General features: G+C 47.3%; 1 protein-coding gene across 1 annotated transcript; it reads left to right on the top strand.

The window, feature by feature from the left end:
* Positions 1 to 719: 719 nt before the first annotated feature.
* ROGDI (rogdi homolog (Drosophila)) lies at positions 720 to 9,024 on the top strand (the record flags this gene model as incomplete). Its single annotated transcript, XM_009872288.1, has 10 exons — positions 720 to 791; positions 1,667 to 1,749; positions 3,124 to 3,178; positions 3,698 to 3,778; positions 4,693 to 4,788; positions 6,053 to 6,151; positions 6,630 to 6,743; positions 7,485 to 7,534; positions 8,060 to 8,186; positions 8,743 to 9,024. Coding segments are annotated over 10 exons (819 nt in total), but the record flags the coding sequence as incomplete, so codon positions are not given.
* Positions 9,025 to 17,191: the final 8,167 nt, after the last annotated feature.

Raw genomic sequence — 17,191 nt, 5'->3', positions numbered from 1 at the left:
CTGGGAGAGGCCCGAGGGGCGGTGTCATCACATCCCACCTTGGTTTTTACTGAATTTGCCAAAATGATTGGGACTCCTCCGCCTTTCTCTCCCCACACCCACCTTTCAATATAGCTGTCTTTATTTTCAGGCTGCTGTTGCTTGGTAAAATACCATTGTGGGGAGAGGAGGAGCATTTTAGTTTTTGCCTTTGTTTCTAACCATCTAATTCGCAATAAATCTGTCTGCAAGTGGAGTGTGTTTTGCCCATGACGTTAAATGGTAAGGGATCACCCTGTCTATATCTCTACCCACGAACTTTTAATCTTATTTCCTCCCTCTGACGTGCTGAGGAGAGGGAGTGACCACTCCAGCAGCTTAGAAAGATGCCCCAGATTTTGTGTCAGCAGGATCTGTATTTCAGTCTGAAATTCACATCCCATGCTGCCTGTTCTTTCCTAATTCTATGATTATTGGTACAGTGATTTGAATGAATGCTGCTTTGCTAAGCAAAATCAAACAAAGAGTGAGGACAAGTCATTTGGCTGAGGTAGAGAATTGGGGAGTAAGGCCTTTCAGCAACTTGTGAATAAATAATTTTCTTCTCCTCCTAGCATGTGATTTAAACAGAATGGACACAGCAGTATACTTAGGACTTAAATCTCTCAGACACATAGCAAAATTATTTATTTATAGTGTTTGACTTCTAATGATGCCATTGCTATCCTTCCACAACATAGGAGGAAGAATTTAAATGGCTTTTACAAGAAGAGGTCCATGCTGTTTTGAAACAGCTGCAGGATATTTTGAAGGTATGTTTAATCTGTTTCATCTCTTTTTTTGTGTGTGTGTCATGGGTTTGTTTACTCTCCCATGTGAGGAATGGTGGTAGATTCCCACTGAAAGAAAAAATTCTTGGTAGAGGGTGCACAGAAAGGTCCATCACACGTGTCCAAGTGTTTGCTCGCCCTCCAGTGTCAAGGACTTCCAGTAAAGATGATTTCCCCTAGATTGCTCAGTTCTTGACCCTTTTTACTGCAAGAGCTGCTTTGAAAAGGCGTGGGGAGGCAGCCAAACCTCTCTGCCATGTATTAGCCTGAGATGTGAATATTTATTCTAACAGAGAACCTGGATCTGCCTGCGACTGTCATGTGATGGTGGAAATGGAACGTTTAGCTGACAAGCTACTGCTGGTGCAGTAGTTAATAGCATGTGCTCTCCTCATTCGAAACCAACCTTCCCTTGACACACTCACTTCTCTGCCGGTATCTGCTCTTTTGGAGGTGTGAAGTGTTCAGCTGAACCAGGCCTGCCGCACCTTTCGCTGGCCTGAGCCTGGGCTGCTGGGTTCGGCTCTTTCCAGGCAGCCGGGTGGTGAACTGGCCACGGGGGGCTGTGTGCCCAAGAGTTCACCGCTCTCCTGCTAGGTTAGTTTTCAAGAGGCCCAGACCCATAATGCTCTGAAGTTTCTGGGGGGATTGGTGGGTTATGCAAGATTAGGGGCAAAAATGTGGAGGTGAGGGGCAGGTGCTGGAGGAGGTAGGAGTGCTGAGCCAGTGGCAAGTGACAGAAACCTGCAGTATCTGTAGGTATAGTATCTGTTTTGAAGAATTTCTTATAGTTTTAAGAGTGAGGTGTGATTAAAGGACAGTCACCAGCCAATGTAACCGAGTCCTCTCTGGCGCAGGAGGCCTCTCACCGGTTCGCCCTGCCCACCAGCGGCTTGGGAGGAGCTGTCAAGCAGGAGAACTTTGTGCTGAGCCCCTCGGGGTAAGTCACCTCGGCCAGCGCGCTGCTGCTGCTCCGCCTGGCCGCTTCGGGGGCAGCGGTGCCTGTGCCGGTCGGTGGCTTCCCTCTGCAGCTCGGGGCCCTGCACCTCGAGCACCTGCTGCAAAGGTCTGTGTGGCGCCCCCAGAGTGGAGGGGTCTGCTTTAACAGGAGATTTCACCTTAAGGAAAACAAATGAACAAACTCTCACAGCAGGTTAACGTAACAGTCTGCGGCCATGTCCCAGGGGCTGCCTTAGCCAGACTTATGCCAGACTTAGCTTCCTACTGACACCTGTAATACAGTCATTAATTCCTGACCACATGCTGGTGTCTTGCATCAGCGTGCTGCTGTCGGCAGTCTTGCTGAGGGGCATTTTTCTGATTCTGGGTGCAAGGAGTTGCAGTTACAAGACTTGAATTCTGCTCATGGTTCAGTTTCTGGCTCTGGCCAAATCTTAACCTTAATCTCCCTAAAATAGCAATAATAAATGTACTTAAAACGTTGCAAACTGAGACCTGTGCGAAGGTGCGATAGAAATGCAGTTCTTTTGAAATAGCTGTCTGGTTTTTGATGTTCAACACAGGCCTTGGTCTAAATAGCTGCGCTCTGGCAGAGGTCACAAGCTTGTTGCAAGTTAGTAGACCTTAATCCTTAGCAAGAGTGTGGAGAGCATTTTTTAGAATGGTGCAGTGATTCTGTATTGGATTTGAAAGTTGCATTCTTCAGATCTTAAAGCTGATTCTAGTTTTCATTCGTTGTTGTTGCCAGAAGGATCTTAAAAGGTGTTGATCTAAAGAATCTCTCTCTAGTGTATTAAGATGTAAGATATGGCTTAATTGAGTTCTTGAGGGCCCAGGTGCTTCAGTCTTCCCCCACTGTTGATGTGAGCTATCTTGCAGGACCTTTTAAAGGACCTTTTTTGGGGGATGTGGGTTTTTTGTGTTTATTTAGGGTTTTTTTCTTGTTGGGGGTGGTGGTGATTGTAGCTTTTGGCTCCCCTATGAGCCAGGTAGCACTCTTATGTCAGTAACTCATCTGATATGTTGTGTTTGTGCCTGCTAGAGCTGTTTGTAACTGAAACCAAGTTGTTGATATGTAATACATGAAGTGAGCGTGGGGTCAGATTTGAACATAATGTTTTAAGGCAGGGCAGTTAGGGTGAGGTGGCTCGTAAAGAATATGACAGCACGTGGCTGCAGGCCAGACAAGTACCCCAAGAGCTGGGGACTTTAAAATGTGTGTAGAGTTTGACTGCATCACCCGGCTGACTCCTGGAAGGAGGGGAACTTGGCTGGTGGCATGAGACAGGGAGGGGCAGTGTCAGGTTAGCAGTTTTTGTGACTTGTGTTGCCCAGATCTTTTTTCTCATTCCAGCACAGACCAGGTGAAAGGTGTGTTGACGCTGCAGGGAGATGCCCTGTGTCAAGCTGTGAGTACTTGCCGTGGTTCTTGCTTTGTACTACGACAAAGGGGTGGAAGTCACCCTTGTTACACTTTCGTGACCTCAAGGGAGAGGTCATCCTTACCATGCTTTACTAGTGATCAATAAGTATTCTTTCCCAGTCCTCCCTGCTGGGGTTTAAATCCTTAACATTCCAGCATCTAACATCTCCCGCTCCCGCCCCTGCCACAGACTCTGTGGTGAGTGGTGGAGTCGACTTTCATGGACATTCCTTGCCTTGAACACCTTTGTTGTGTAATATCAAATTTCCTTGGGGCCCTCTGAGAATAGGTCTTGTGTCCTGTCTGGATCCCAGTTGAGTAAGTGCCTTTCAACTAATTCTTTGTATTAGCATCTTCCTGCGGAAAGACTGAGGTTCTGGCCATGCCAGGACTGCTGAAAGCAGTTTGCCAAGATGCTCTGGGAGGCAGAATGGAGCGGGACCAGCAGTCTCCATGTTCTGCGTTTGGAGATTGCTTGATCTCATGCATTTCTTCTTTCTTCAAGGATGTTAATCTGAAAATGCCCAGAAACAATCAGCTCCTGCATTTTGCATTTCGGGAAGACAAGCAGTGGAAATTGCAGCAGGTACCGTGAACTTAAGGTGCATGCCCCTCTGTAGCATCTGTGCCCTCCAAGCAGCAGCTCTAGTGCATCCCACATTAGCTCCAGTGGTAAAAGCTAAGGGAGGAAACAGCTGCGGTTAAATTCAGTTACAGTGCTAGGAGAGAGAAGAGAGTTCTGCTTGTTGCTGAGACACCGGAGCTGAAGGCTGTGGGCGTAGCAGTCGTAATCCTTGAAAGGCCATTTCCTCCTTCCTCTGGTTTGTCCGTGCTCCCATGAAAGCACTGGGATACACCTCTCAGCCTTGCTTTGGTATTTGTCTCCTGGCTGCAAGCAGTCTTGCCTCAGAGGGAGCTGCATCCTGAGTCTGGTCAGGTTCCACACAGGCATCATGATGGCAGGTTCTTGGTGTTGGAGATAACTCTGAACCCCAACAATTATAGTTTAGAAGGGCTCTGGAATACTGACAGAGGCACCGTATCAGAAATCAATGTTTGCTGCTCATTGCTGCTATTTACGTCATTGGTTTTAGCTCTAATACTTCCCAAGGACGAAAATCATTATTCTTGTTGCTAGACCTGACTGCTGTATGCTATTGACATTGATAATTCCTACCTGAACAGTCATAATCAAAGTCCTCCCAGGCTGAGAGTGCCTGTTGTCACTGTTCAGGGCAGCAGCAATATTTTTACTGAGAATCCAGGTCATAGATATCAGACTGTTTTGCGTCTCCTGTCCTTGAGTGAAGAATGCTGTAATGGATCTGGGCAGCACTGGTAGAGTTGTGTTAGCAAGCGTATGTTACTCGGAGAAAGGGCCTTAATGTTTGAGAAGTCGCTGGGTTTTTTGAGACCAATAAGATAATCAGGGAAACCCCTGCTTTTAGTGGGTATTTTAGAGAGTGTTTCTTTAACGGGGCTGCATTTATGCCTTTGCAGATCCAGGATGCTAGAAACCATGTTAACCAAGCCATTTACCTGCTCATGAACAGAGATATAAACTACCAGTTCAAAACAGGCTCAGAGGTTCTCAAGGTGAGGAACAAAACCTTCTCTGCTTGGGTAGGAATGAGCATTTTTCTTGCCTCTGTTTGTCGCTTCTAACACAGTTAACATGCATTACTGTATTGAGTCTTTTGCTGGAAACAGAGTCCCCATTGGTACCCATATGTATCTGCATCAAGGAGTGTTCATGTGACCTCATATTTGACAGGAATCTGTACTGGTTTAGCATCAGTAGCAGGTGATGAAGGGTAATGTGAGCAGTCGGTGCCATATTGCACAGCAGTAATATTCTGGGAGCATCTCCTTTGATGTTTTTTGGATTACATGGTTACACAGCTCATGCTCTTCCCTGTCAGTCAGTGCTTTTGGGGGCAGAAGAAATGAGGAAGTCATCAGGAAACAAAAGATTACAGTTAGTAGTCGTGATTTACTGGCAATTTGAAAGTGACTTCTCACTTGCTAGTAGCAGTTGATGAGATCTGATGCAGATCAGCTGCTCTGTGGCAGTAAAGCCCAGTCCTCTGCTTGGAAATGCTCTCTGAAGCTACCAGAATTTCACTTAGTCTCAAACATGAGAAGGCTAAACCTTTTTAGTCCCACTTGGACAAGGGCTGTTGATAGGAAGAAGCTACGTGATGAAACTGTTTCCTTTTTACTTTTGGGTGGGAGTAGAGGGGAGAAGTTAGTCATGTTATAAAATACCTTCATCTTAGCAATCGCGAGCTCCATAACAGACATGTTGCTTTCCACTATTTTTTTTTCGACAAGGAAATCTGCCTGAAAAGAGCATTTGAACTGTGGTTTACGGCAGGATTGGACTCACAATGAGCCATTTTTATTTTTTTTTCTCTAGTGTCCAAGCTAATATTTGGTTATGAACGGGAATCAGGCATTCAGCATTTAGACTCGAGATGTGGGAATGGGGAGAACTAGAACACAGGTTGTTTTTCCTTAAGGCCTGCTCTTCAGAAGAGCTGAAGATGAGTTCGATGCTTCTGTGGCATCAGTAATTGATCTCATGTCCTCTTATTCTAATGAAGAGCTGTTTTCTCTTCAGTCCCTGGTAGTTAGATGCTTGGGAGACAAGTCGAGAGTGTTTATGACAACAGTAACAGTTAAACTGCATTTATGTGGGAGCCACCCCTTTCCAAAAAGTCCCTGAATTCTTGGAAGGACAAGGTGGGGGGAGTGGTGGTTTTTGTAACGTTTGCCACAGGCTCTAGGATTGTGCAGCCCGCTGTCCAGAGCTGTCCAGGGCTCACCACTCACCAGTGAACTGTCGCTTGTTTTGTAGCTTATGGATGCTGTGATGTTACAGCTCTCAAGAGCCCGCAATCGGCTTACCACTCCAGCCACCCTGACTCTACCAGAGGTTGCTTCCAGTGGTCTCACAGTGAGTATGTGGTGCTCTAGATCTCCGTACAGTCTGACAGCATTCACCAGTAGGATATTGCGATGCATCATAGTGGAAAGTAGATTTCTGAAGTGTCTCCTGAGACAGAGAGAGATGAAGTAGGTGCAAGCCCAGAGCATTTTTGGCTGCTCTGTGTCTTCCCAGGGAAAAGCAGTTGACTTGGGCCTGAGGACGCTGGTTCTCAGAGAATAGGTTCTATTCTCTGCCCAGGAATCTTGTCCAGGAATGATTTGTCCTTATGAACACTGCTTTGTCCCCTTGTCCCCATCGTGCACACAGGATTTGATCAAGTGCAGCAAGAGGAACAGTCACTGCTGACAAACTGCTTAGTCTTCATTTCTTTCCTAATGTCCCTCTCACTGTGGAGTAACTATAGTAGTAGAAAAAGGTAGTGATTTCCCAGCGTTCGAAATAATGGTCCTTTCACTGACAGAGAAACTTCTTATTTTTTCACCAGAAAATGTTCACCCCTGCTCTGCCTCCAGACATCCTTGTGAATTTTTATATTAACCTGAATAAGCTGTGCCTGACTATCTACCAACTCCATGTACTGCAGCCCAGCACAACCAAGGTGATGCCTGCTGTCTCCTGAGCTGTGTTTGTTTACCTCTCCCTGTGTCCTGCCGTGAGGAGGAGGTTGCGTCGCTACGTGGTGCAATGTTATGCACATTAAGATAATTGCAAAATGACTGTAACTGTTGTCTGTGTTTAGATCTGCTGCAGACAGAACACAGGCTCTAAATCTAGTTTGGGGCATGGCCACTTATCTCAGAAAGAAATACCAGTGCTTTGGAGAAAGCCAGTAACTGGGTTTTTTTGCCAAGTAATGCTTTATCTTGCAACGTAGTCTGGTAATTTTGGAAGGGCAAAAATTTATAAATACTGTTTACATCTAAGTAACATCCTGGGTTTTCTGAATGCGGTTTTGATGGATACTTTTCTGCTTCACCTGTTGCATTTGGGTCAGCTTGATGTCCTGTAAAATCAGTATTAAACTCAGCTTTACAAAATGTGACCCTTCCATATGGGTATTTTTCTTAAAGTCCATCTTTGTTTTTCGTCTGGATCTTCTCATCTTGTTTTTGTGGTGCTAAAATTTGGAGCTAAGTTGGACTCAGCCAGTATCTAGAGCTTTTTTGGTGAAGGAGTAGGAAGGGATCAAATGACGTGGATTCAATTTGAGTGGAGTATTCAGGAGATACAGTCTAGGTGTTTCTTGATGTTGGGCTCCTGAAAGTGCAAACCTTAAACATCCTTCTAAGTAGTTTGTTTACTGTGTCAAAATCCTAATGATCTTTTCTTTCTCTTCTAGAACTTCAAGCCTGCTGGAGGGTCCATTTTGCACAACCCTGGAGCCATGTTGTAAGTACAGTCACCACAAGGGCTGTGTAGTGGGTGTAGGAGTGTGCTGAGGGTGAGTCCAGATGGCTCCAGTTTTGATTGTAGCATCTGTTCAGTGAAGAAGCTGGACTGAGTCCCTTGCCGTGCCTGTGAATGCACAGGGACCCGTAATAGTGTTTCTCTAACGACTCCGTCATAAAGGCCCAAATATATGACTGCTCAGGATGCAGCCCACCCATACAGTGCCGTGAGTTTGCCTAGAGATGAGAGTTGTCAACAGAAATAAACGTGAGGTTATTGACATTGCCATCTGCGTTTCCTGTCTTGTTGCCTGTCTGGAAAATGGTGAAGCTTCTGCCTTAACCCTGTTAGATTTAGCTTAACTCTAAATCTAGTCAGAGAGGTTGTATTCTATAACTTTGCCAGGTGCTGTTTTAAGTGTAGTAGAAATCATAATCTCTTCAGTGACAATGGAGGACAGATTGAATTTTGTGTTCTGTGCTGTGTGTTTGAAGCTGTACTCTTTTTTTCCACTCCCCACTCCAGTGAGTTTGGCAACCAGCGGTATGAAGTCAGCCATGTCCATAAAGTGGAATGTGTTGTCCCATGGTTAAATGACGCCCTTGTCTTCTTCACAGTTTCACTGCAGCTTTGCCAGCAGCTGAAGGACAAGGTAATGATCTTGGAGAAGGGGCTTTGTTTTTAACTCTGGTTTTTGGGAGGACCTCACGTCTCCTAAAAATCTGGTGTGATGTTATTCTGTACAGCTGAGAGCTAAACTGAAACAAGTGTTGAGTCCACGCTTTGGTGCCAGGGAGCTGCTGGCACAGCCTAGCAGACAGCAGTTTGGGATAATGTGTAGTAGTGTGATGGATGTCTTTGCCACACTAGTGCCTAGATGGCGAGGAGCAGGTAGACACTTTGTGTTCTCAGTCATGTGGTGGATGTAAGAAAATGATAGGGTGCTGGAGAGGAGGCATGGAGACCTCAGCAAACTAGATTCCAGTAGACCAATGTTCAGTTCCAGCTCTGCAGCTCACCTGGCTGCTGCCTTGAGCAAGAAATTTTGTGCTCTAAGCCTCTTCAGTGACAGTAGTAGCAAATCTGTCCTTCTGCAGACCTGGAGTGTGTAATGCTGTAAATCACAGTCTTCACACACCCATTACGTGCTCTTTCTTCCATGACCCAAGGGATACAGGAACTTAGCTGCTTTTCTTCTTGCTTTCCAGATCTCCGTTTTCTCCAGTTACTGGAACTACAGGCCATATTAATTCTCTGGGAAGTGTCCAAGCCCTTCCAGCATCTCTCTGTTTTCAGCGTGGAAGCTGAGTCCAGGTCAGCCGGAGGAGTGCTGCAGTTTGCTCTCCCGTGGCCCTCCATAGGGTAGGGTCACTGTATCCAGAGACTTTGGTGGCCTTGTCTGGGACTGCTGCGTGAGCAGGGCACCAAGCTGTGCTGCGTGGTTGGCAAGAGCTTACACCTGCCTTTGTTCTCCTGTGCGTTGTGCAGCTTACGCTTTCCAAGCCTCCGATGAGCTACACTGGTCCGTTATGGGATGGGGAGCTGTGGGCTGCTCTCACTGACTGTATTTGCACACAGTGCTCTAACTAACTGCTGGGCTGTGAGTTGGCTGGGAAGGGATGAAGACAGACGAATTTAACACACTGCAAAAAGCATCGGGCGTGTTGCTCCGTGTAGTCAAATATGTTGCTGTGATCTGGTCCTCGCTGTGGTTATGACTAGCCTTGAGCTTCTCCCTCTCCTATTTGTTCTGTAACATGCCCATGTTATCGGTAACCCATTGGGGACATTCTTACTTGCTGCTGCTTGAATTGTTTGGGTTTTTTTTCCCCTGATATCAATGTGATTTTTTTTTTTTTTTCCTAAGCCCTAGTTGGGCCAATTGGTTTTTCTAGGTTTAGTATCTTGTTTTCACTACCAGCCTTTGGAGTTGCCTTGGTACCTTGAGCACAGCGGTGCAGTCTCACATCCTGTCATTAAACCTAAAGTGAGTACCACGTTGTTAACTACAATTTGCTGCCTATCTGTGGATGCTGCAGTATGTAACTCATCTCTCTAGCCATTGATAACTGTGAAATAAAGACCTGCCATGCTGATAATGAAAGAGGGTCAAAGATTATGTGCTCTCTTACAAGTGCTCGTTAGTTATGCATGCTGGATTACTGTTGGCCTTCCTGAGAGGACGATACTGGTCTCTGAGGGCAGAGCTGGGCAGCTTTTTGAATGCTGACCCTGGTTTGTGTAGCCTCAGCCCGGTACTGTCTGACACCCGAGTACTACCTGAAGTACTTTCCAAATTTTTGGGTAGCTCCAAGGATGGAGACTAGAGATCATTATGTTGCTTTGATTTTGTTTTTTCTACGTAGACCTCTGCTCTGGGCATGTGTGGCCTCCCTTTCAGTCCCGTTGTGAGATCTCTGGGATCCTGAGTGGGTTAATGCCAGCCTTGGTACTGCTGAAGCCTCCTTCTCTGAGGACTTGACACTCGGTGCTGTGCTTGGCCTCACGCGCGCTAATGTTACAGGTAGTAACAGAGCCTACAAATGAGTATCGGGCAGTGACTGATGAATGTGTTTGTTAGTCAGTAATGAAAGGTAGAAGGTAGAGAGGCTTAGATGAGATGATGCAGCAGCAGACTTGTTACTGATTCAAGTCAATTAGCCTTATGACTAGCTGCAGGCTCAACCCTGGGTGTGCATTTACCAGCCCTTGCTCTGTTCCAGGCCATCCTCTGCTTAGAAAGTGATTGCGCGTGTGTGGAACTGCTCACTGTTAACAGCTTCTCAGATGAGAGTGTTTTTATGGTTAGTAACCTCTCTGGAATTGTCTGTGCTCTTCTTTAACCCTCGCTGTTTGCAAAGGAGGCTTCTTTTTTAATTCACACTGGCATGTGCAGTCCAGTTAATGTTGCTACATCCTCTCCAGTTAGGCTTCCTGCTGCTAGGGATATAACATGCAACCCAGTGTGCACTGTTTTCTTCTGATGAGAATTCTTCAGGTCTCGAGGGCAAGGAGCGTGCAAAATGAAATATCTGTCCTGATTCCAGCTCCGATGCACAAGTGGCTGTGGTGGGGACTGCTGGGTGGCAGTGGTAGCTGCTACAGGACACTGTATTGGTTACAGTTACGGAGGAACAGAGTGACAACAAGGTGGGATTCAACAGGATAGGCTGACCCGAAAGCTGTTGGCTGGTACCCTGGCATTGGAAAGATAAAACAAGGTTCCACCAATTAAAAAACTTGACAGTCCATCTCTTTTCTCCACCATAAACCTCTGAGAGCAGAAGAAAATTTACAAGGGCCTAAGAGTTCTACTTTTGCAGCCCAGTGAGGCTGGTGCTGGGATGGCTACTGGCAGCCCACCCCTCCCTTTGCAAATGCAGCTCAGACGTGCTCTGGGCCGCAGTCTTGGGCAACTGCTTGGCAGCAAAGGGTGCATTTGAAGTTTGGGCTGCTCTGCGGTACTGCAAGGGCTTTTGATTGGTACATGCACTGATGAATACTGCTCTGCAGCTGGAGCAGAATGAAGTAATTGGTCTGTCTGTTTCTTCCTGGGTTGGGTTTTTATTCTTTTTTGGGATTTCTTTGGGGAAGCTATAGTTCTCATGAGCAAAACTTTTCCTGGTGGCACCTGTCTTTTTCCGTTTTGACCAGGGAATCTCTCAGGGGATAGAGATCTGCGGCCTAGATCCACTGGCTGTCTGCTTTCAATGGGTCTGGCAGCAGAGTTGCTGTTGCCTGGATACTGATCTGTGGGCCTCTGCTGCTGAGCTTCTGCATGCCCTGTGAAACGGAGTGACCTGAACTGAGATGCAGAAGACAGTTTTCAGCAACAGCACTGCAGTGGGCTAACAACGGAGCCAAACCATAGACTAAGAGAATGATGAAGAAAGTATTTTACGGCTGCCTCTTGCCTGCCTCAGTCTGAGCAGCTGTTTTGCATTGTCCACAGAGCAGCGACAGATGGCGACCGGAATCCCATGGTACCCTTCCCAGCATCTCAGGATTGAGCAGACAAGAACATCACCTTGCTGAGCTCAGCTAAGGCTAAATGTTTGACAGCACTTGTGTTATCTGAAATGGCAGCAGACAAGCTGATTTGACAGTCGGGTTTTGCTTCACGGAGTCACAGTGAAGTGTAGTTTCACACCTGTCTGGTCCCATCTCCCTGATGCTCAGCAGGAGGGAGGAGGTGATGCAGAGGTCTCCTGCTTCCGAAGGTGACTTGCATGGCAGAGCCACTGCCCAGGTCTTGAGGTGTTTGCTCTAGCAGAACTGCTATTCCTCCTAGTGTCCCCCGATTTCAGGACCTGGCTCTCGTTCTTGGGGTGAGGCACTGGGGAGGAAAACCTTGGTTTGTTGCTCATTTCCAGGAGACTGGCCATGCTTACTTCTTGTAGAGCAGCCCGGTGGATGGAGGCATCATGGCAGGGCTGTCGGCTTTGGGATACGGGGGAGGATTCATGTGAGTCCCTCAGTACTGGAGCTAGGAAGAGCCCAGCATACCCGGCTCCCAAAGAGCATTGATGAGCAACAGGCCTGTGCGCAGGCACCCTGCTGGTATCAGAGGAGTGCAGAGCCCAGATGTGCGTTGGCTTTGTTCCTGACAGTCTGATTGTGGGCTGCATCCTCAATCTATGGCTTAGACAGGAGGGAGCTGTTGATGTTTCCGCACAATGGAGCAGCTGTTGAGAGGCAGTGTCTTTTTGGGTGAGGGATGCTCTGACAGCACATGTACTAGGTAAAGTATATTAAGGTATCAATTTCTTGCTTCTGTGGTTTGAAAAATCCTCAAATGCCTTCTCTTTTTAATAAAGCACGCCTCTTTCCAGACTGAGCTCTGACTCAAGAAAATGAGTAGTGTTCAAAAGAACTGGGGAATGTTGACCTTATAAGCCCCCATGTGAAGTGGTCAGAGGACTATTTTGGTGATATTGCTGCTATAATTTTGATAAGAAAGAAGTTGAGGAGTAATGAAGATCATTAATGCACACCTGGAGTGGGAGACGCTCGGACCTCAGCATGGTAAGATTTCTTCCCTGCCTAGCGGTAGGGAAGGATTGCTGACTTTCCTGCTGCTGTCCTCAGGTTACCAGGCAGGGCAGCTGCATGCAGGGGTCGAGGCTGTGTGTAGGTCTGCTGAGTCCTCAAAACCTTAGTCCTGCCTGTGTCTGGGGAGGCCTGAAAAAGAGATAAATCACCATTCCTCAAGGAGCCATAGACTGATATTCCTCTCCCTCAGGCAGGGACTGTGGTGAAGCCGCAGGGGATAGGAATATTTCAGTACCTTGTACCTGGCCCTTTTCATACAAAGACTCACTGTACGAGTGACTCATCTGCCTCATTTATAAGTCCTTGCCCTGTATACCCAGATGGCTGTTTGCTCTGGCAGCCGTAGTCTCCTAAACACCTGCTCCCCACTGCAGGTCCCTCAACTGCACCGTTCCCAAAATTTGTTGGGCTGTAATCCCCAGGGGACATCCACTTCCTCCCGAGATTTGGGCAATGGGAAGGAGGATCATGTTGGTTGGCCTTGGCTGCACAGTGAGAACTGTTAGCCCTGCCTCCACTGCCTCCTCTCCGCTCCCGTGACATCTTTCCCATCTCCCACTGGCAGAAACAAAAGCACAGTTCTGCCTGCACTGTGCTTGCTGCAGGGAATTTTGCTATGTGTCCCACAGGGCAATGTCACCTTTGCCCCTGCTGCAGGTGGGCACCAGTGTGCCAAGGACACTGTCACCCTGAAGGAGGGAGAATGGCGGCTCCAGCTGAAATCTGGTGTTTCATGTCTACCTGGGGTAAGGAGAGGGGGAGGAATTTTCGAGAACTTCCATGGTACCAGTACGTATCTTTCCACATAGGGCAAGGGTTCCGTGCAGAACTCGGGGTCTGTCATGAATAAGGACGTATTGCACAGATGTAAAACTTGCCTTCTCTGGCCAGGATGTGTCCAGGTGCGTGAGGAGCCTGTGCCTTGGCTGTCCTCTCAGCAGCACCCCGGGGGCAGTTTGCACCTCAAGGTGCAAAAGAACACAGACACTCGTGTGGTGTATTTGAGGTGGGAGACGGAAGCGGTTCTGTTTGTGGGTGAGCTTTGCAGAAGGTAGAATTGCTTGTGCTGATTGCCGTGGACAGCAGGACATACAATGTGTTCCTGCTTTTCTTTCCTACAATCAAATTGGAGCCAGATGCCACCACCACTCAAACTGTGGTGTCAGAACAGAAGCATTTTCAGTCAACTTAAGCAAATGAATGTTTTACCTCTCGGCTTCTTATCGACAGGGTCCATAATTCACCTGAACGATATTCCTGTGCACTGATTCATTGCTCAGAGATGAGAATGACGTTTATGTCTCGTTGTCAGGCTGCTGCTTTTGAGAACTGGGATGGGGACAGTGACACCAGAGGACACACTGGCTGGGTACAGTTGCCCAGACGGGCTGGGTGGATTTACAGGCAGATGGAATGTTAGCTGGGGAGGCTGAAAGCTTAAATGGGGGAGAGGCAAAATGCTGCATTTATTTGCTGTGTGGCTAGACAGGTGCAAATAGACACAAGGAAGAACTAGATTGAGCAGGCAGTGAAAATGGAGAGATCGTGCCTTACACACCTCTGGGCACAAAAATGATCTGTGGCCCCAGAGAAAACACAATCTCCAAAAAGCTGGAACCATTGCGGGAGGTGGTCCTTGGTTCTTGAGTGCCAGAATCACTCAGCACCTTGTTGCGTCTCCCCACTATGCTCATTCTGCTGCCCCCTCGCTGTGGTCCCACTGCTGGTCCAGCTGCTCTTGCTGTCCTTGAGCTGCCTCTTCCCGCTGAACAGCGGGACTGGGACAGCCTCTTGCTGGGCACCCGCAGGAGACTCTGCTGTGCTTCCAGCAGCCGTGAGGGCTGGGTGTTCGGAGACAGGTGTGAGAGCAATTTGACCTTCTTTAAGTGGATCTCCAGGTTCTGGGTACTTTGTAGCAGTGTGGGCAATGGATACCACCTAGAATGCAGGAAGTTCCACAAAAACATTAGAAAAAAGCTTCTTCACTGTGAGGGTGACAGGCCTGGCACAGGCTGCCCAGGGAGGTTGTGGAGTCTCCTTTGGAGACATTCAAGGCCCACCTGGACGCGTTCCTGTGTGACCTACAGGTGATCCTGCTTTGCAGGGATCGTTGGACTAGATGATCTTTGGAAGTCCCTTCCAACCCCTGACATTGTGTCATTCTGTGATTCTGATTTTGCATTGTTCTGGTGGGTAAGTCAAGCATTCAAGGATGGTCTCGTAGATGGCGCAAATCAAAGCGGCATTACAGAAAATAGCTCTCATCAAAGTCACTTGATATTTTTCATTGCAAGTGGATATTTTATGTAAGAAGACATCTGTAAAAGCTCTGTCTTACCATCACATGACATACTAGTTAAAGAATTCTATTTCAGCTTTTCCATTAGTTTCCTGAGTTGGCATCAGGCTGATGGCTGTGCAGTTACCTGCGTCCTCCTGGTTCCTTTTTGCAAATCTCTCTGCCAGCCCTGAGACCTTCTGAAGGGTTTGAAGAACGACTAAAAGCCAGTGTTAGCTGGCCTGCGCCTTCCTAGAAAATTTGAATGCGAGTTTTCTGGGCTTGCTGTCAATTGCCCTGTTTCATTCAGCACCCTGTGACAGGAACGAATTATGCCCACTTGCCAAGAGGGAGCAGAAATATTCATTAACTCTTCTGTCCTGTCTGTGCTAGTATTGCAGCTCCTCAAGGTGCTTCTGTGAGTTACAGCAATCTCCTTCCTTCCCTTATCAGTTTTCTAGCTTTGGTTATTTATTATGCATTGGTTGTGGAGCAGGTCATTTTTTCACTGCTTTCATTTTCTTCCCTAAGCAATCTGTTTTGTGAAGTGTTTTCTTTCCCCTTGGTTTTTAATGTTGCCTCAGGTAGTCTCCTTTCCTGACTGTGGAACTGTGTATTTTGTAGCCAACAGTAAAACAACGTGAAAAAAAAATCCAATTATTATATTTTGCTGTTTTGGTTTGTTGCCTGTGTTGATCTGCTGCCTCTAAGGACTCTCTCAGAGTGCAGAGGAAATGAGTGGTGTCTTCTGGTTATACATCAAACTACATTTAGCTTTTGCTGCTGCACTGTAATAAATACACTCACCTCACACTTCTGTACACTAAAGCAACTGACAGATCTTCTAAGAATGAATGCTGCTCTGTCAAGCTTAAACGTGATATATAATCTGTTCTTATAATGCTTCACTTTAGAAAACTCTCTTTGCCTGTTCTTAGGAAGTCCAGGGATATTTGACTTCTGGCAGGCAGAGCATGCCAACCTTGCCACTCAGAGCAGAACTTTCCTGTGATGCAGCAGCTGTTTCAGGTGTTGGCAAGACAGGAGGATTTACCTCTGTGTATGTTAGATACTGCTCTAGAACCTCCTGCTCACTCTGCTTTAAATTAATCAGAGGAAAAGATATCTTACGAAATCCAAGTCCTATCAGGAAGGAAGATGTGAAACTGTACTTTGAACCCTGTGGTCAATGCCCAGCTGAGCTCATCTGAGGAGAGCCTCAAGTCCCTGAGCTCGGATGGTTCTGTGCGGCTGGGGGTTGCACAAGGGTAGGTGCTGCTTTTGGCTCATCACTCTTCCCCGGAGAGAAGGGAAGAGGTTTCTCTCCTTGGCCTAAGGACCATCAGCATGCCTGGCTTTCATGTGCCTATATCTGTCCGCATCAGCCCTCAAGCCAGGCTCTGAAGTTACCAAAGTGACCAAGGGCCTTTGGGGCAATGCAGGTTGTACATCACAGAGCAGGGCAGCACTTCTGAACAGCTAAAATAGGGGTTTGGACATGGGATTTTGTGTCACAGCTCTTCCATGGCAGTCTCTTTTGCATCTCTGGGTCTTCTCTCCTTCTTAAAGGCACAGCTTGTCCTGGGAGCATTGTGCTGAGAGCTGGTATTGGTGGTGCAGTTCTTCAAGCCGTTGTGACAGAAGGGTGAAGGGAACTGTAGAAGTGTAGTTTTCCCCGGTGGGAGCACACCTGAGTTCCTGGCTGAATCTCTGCAGAGGCAGCAAATGGGTTTGAGGGGCAAGGAGAGCCTGAGGAGCATCCTGCCAGCTGTCAGGGAGTTGGAGCATTGACAAGACATGGTGTTCAAGTGGGATTGTTCCTTCTCCACACCAGGTCCTTTGCACAATGGCAGCAGCCTGTGTTGGAGTGAAGGCTCAGGAGAGAAACTCACGTTGTTTTAACTGTGTGCCATTTAGCTCTTCTACTGCTTGAAAATCAGCTCTCTCCAGGAAAGCTTCTCATTAAAATCGTCAAGGAAAAGACGCAAGTAGCTTCATTTGAAACAGCACCGACCATTTGGGAAAATTTAAGCTAAAATCAATTTACTCTAGATTTAGCTACTGGCTGGAGCAACAGCCAGCTGGGAGTCATTAGTACAAGCAGAAAGGACACGGGTAGATGTTGTGGGCAGGAAGACGTACAGGACTACGCATGTACCAGGATTTTGCCGTCTAGCACGAAGTCAGGATGAGCACTTCATTAGAAGCAAGCTGTGTAATGTTCTAATATTAGCAGCTCAGCAGACAGCCTGCTCTGTCTGCAGCCTTTGTGCGGTTCGTGCTCTGGCGCCGCAGTCGCGCCTCTGACCGTGCTGGGGACAGGCTGC

This window comes from Apaloderma vittatum, unplaced genomic scaffold (assembly GCF_000703405.1).
Source record: "Apaloderma vittatum isolate BGI_N311 unplaced genomic scaffold, ASM70340v1 scaffold32346, whole genome shotgun sequence".
In the NCBI taxonomy this organism is placed as follows: Eukaryota; Metazoa; Chordata; class Aves; order Trogoniformes; family Trogonidae; genus Apaloderma; species Apaloderma vittatum.
The sequence above is the reverse complement of the archived record's forward strand: the minus strand, read 5'-3'. Positions and strand labels throughout refer to the sequence as shown.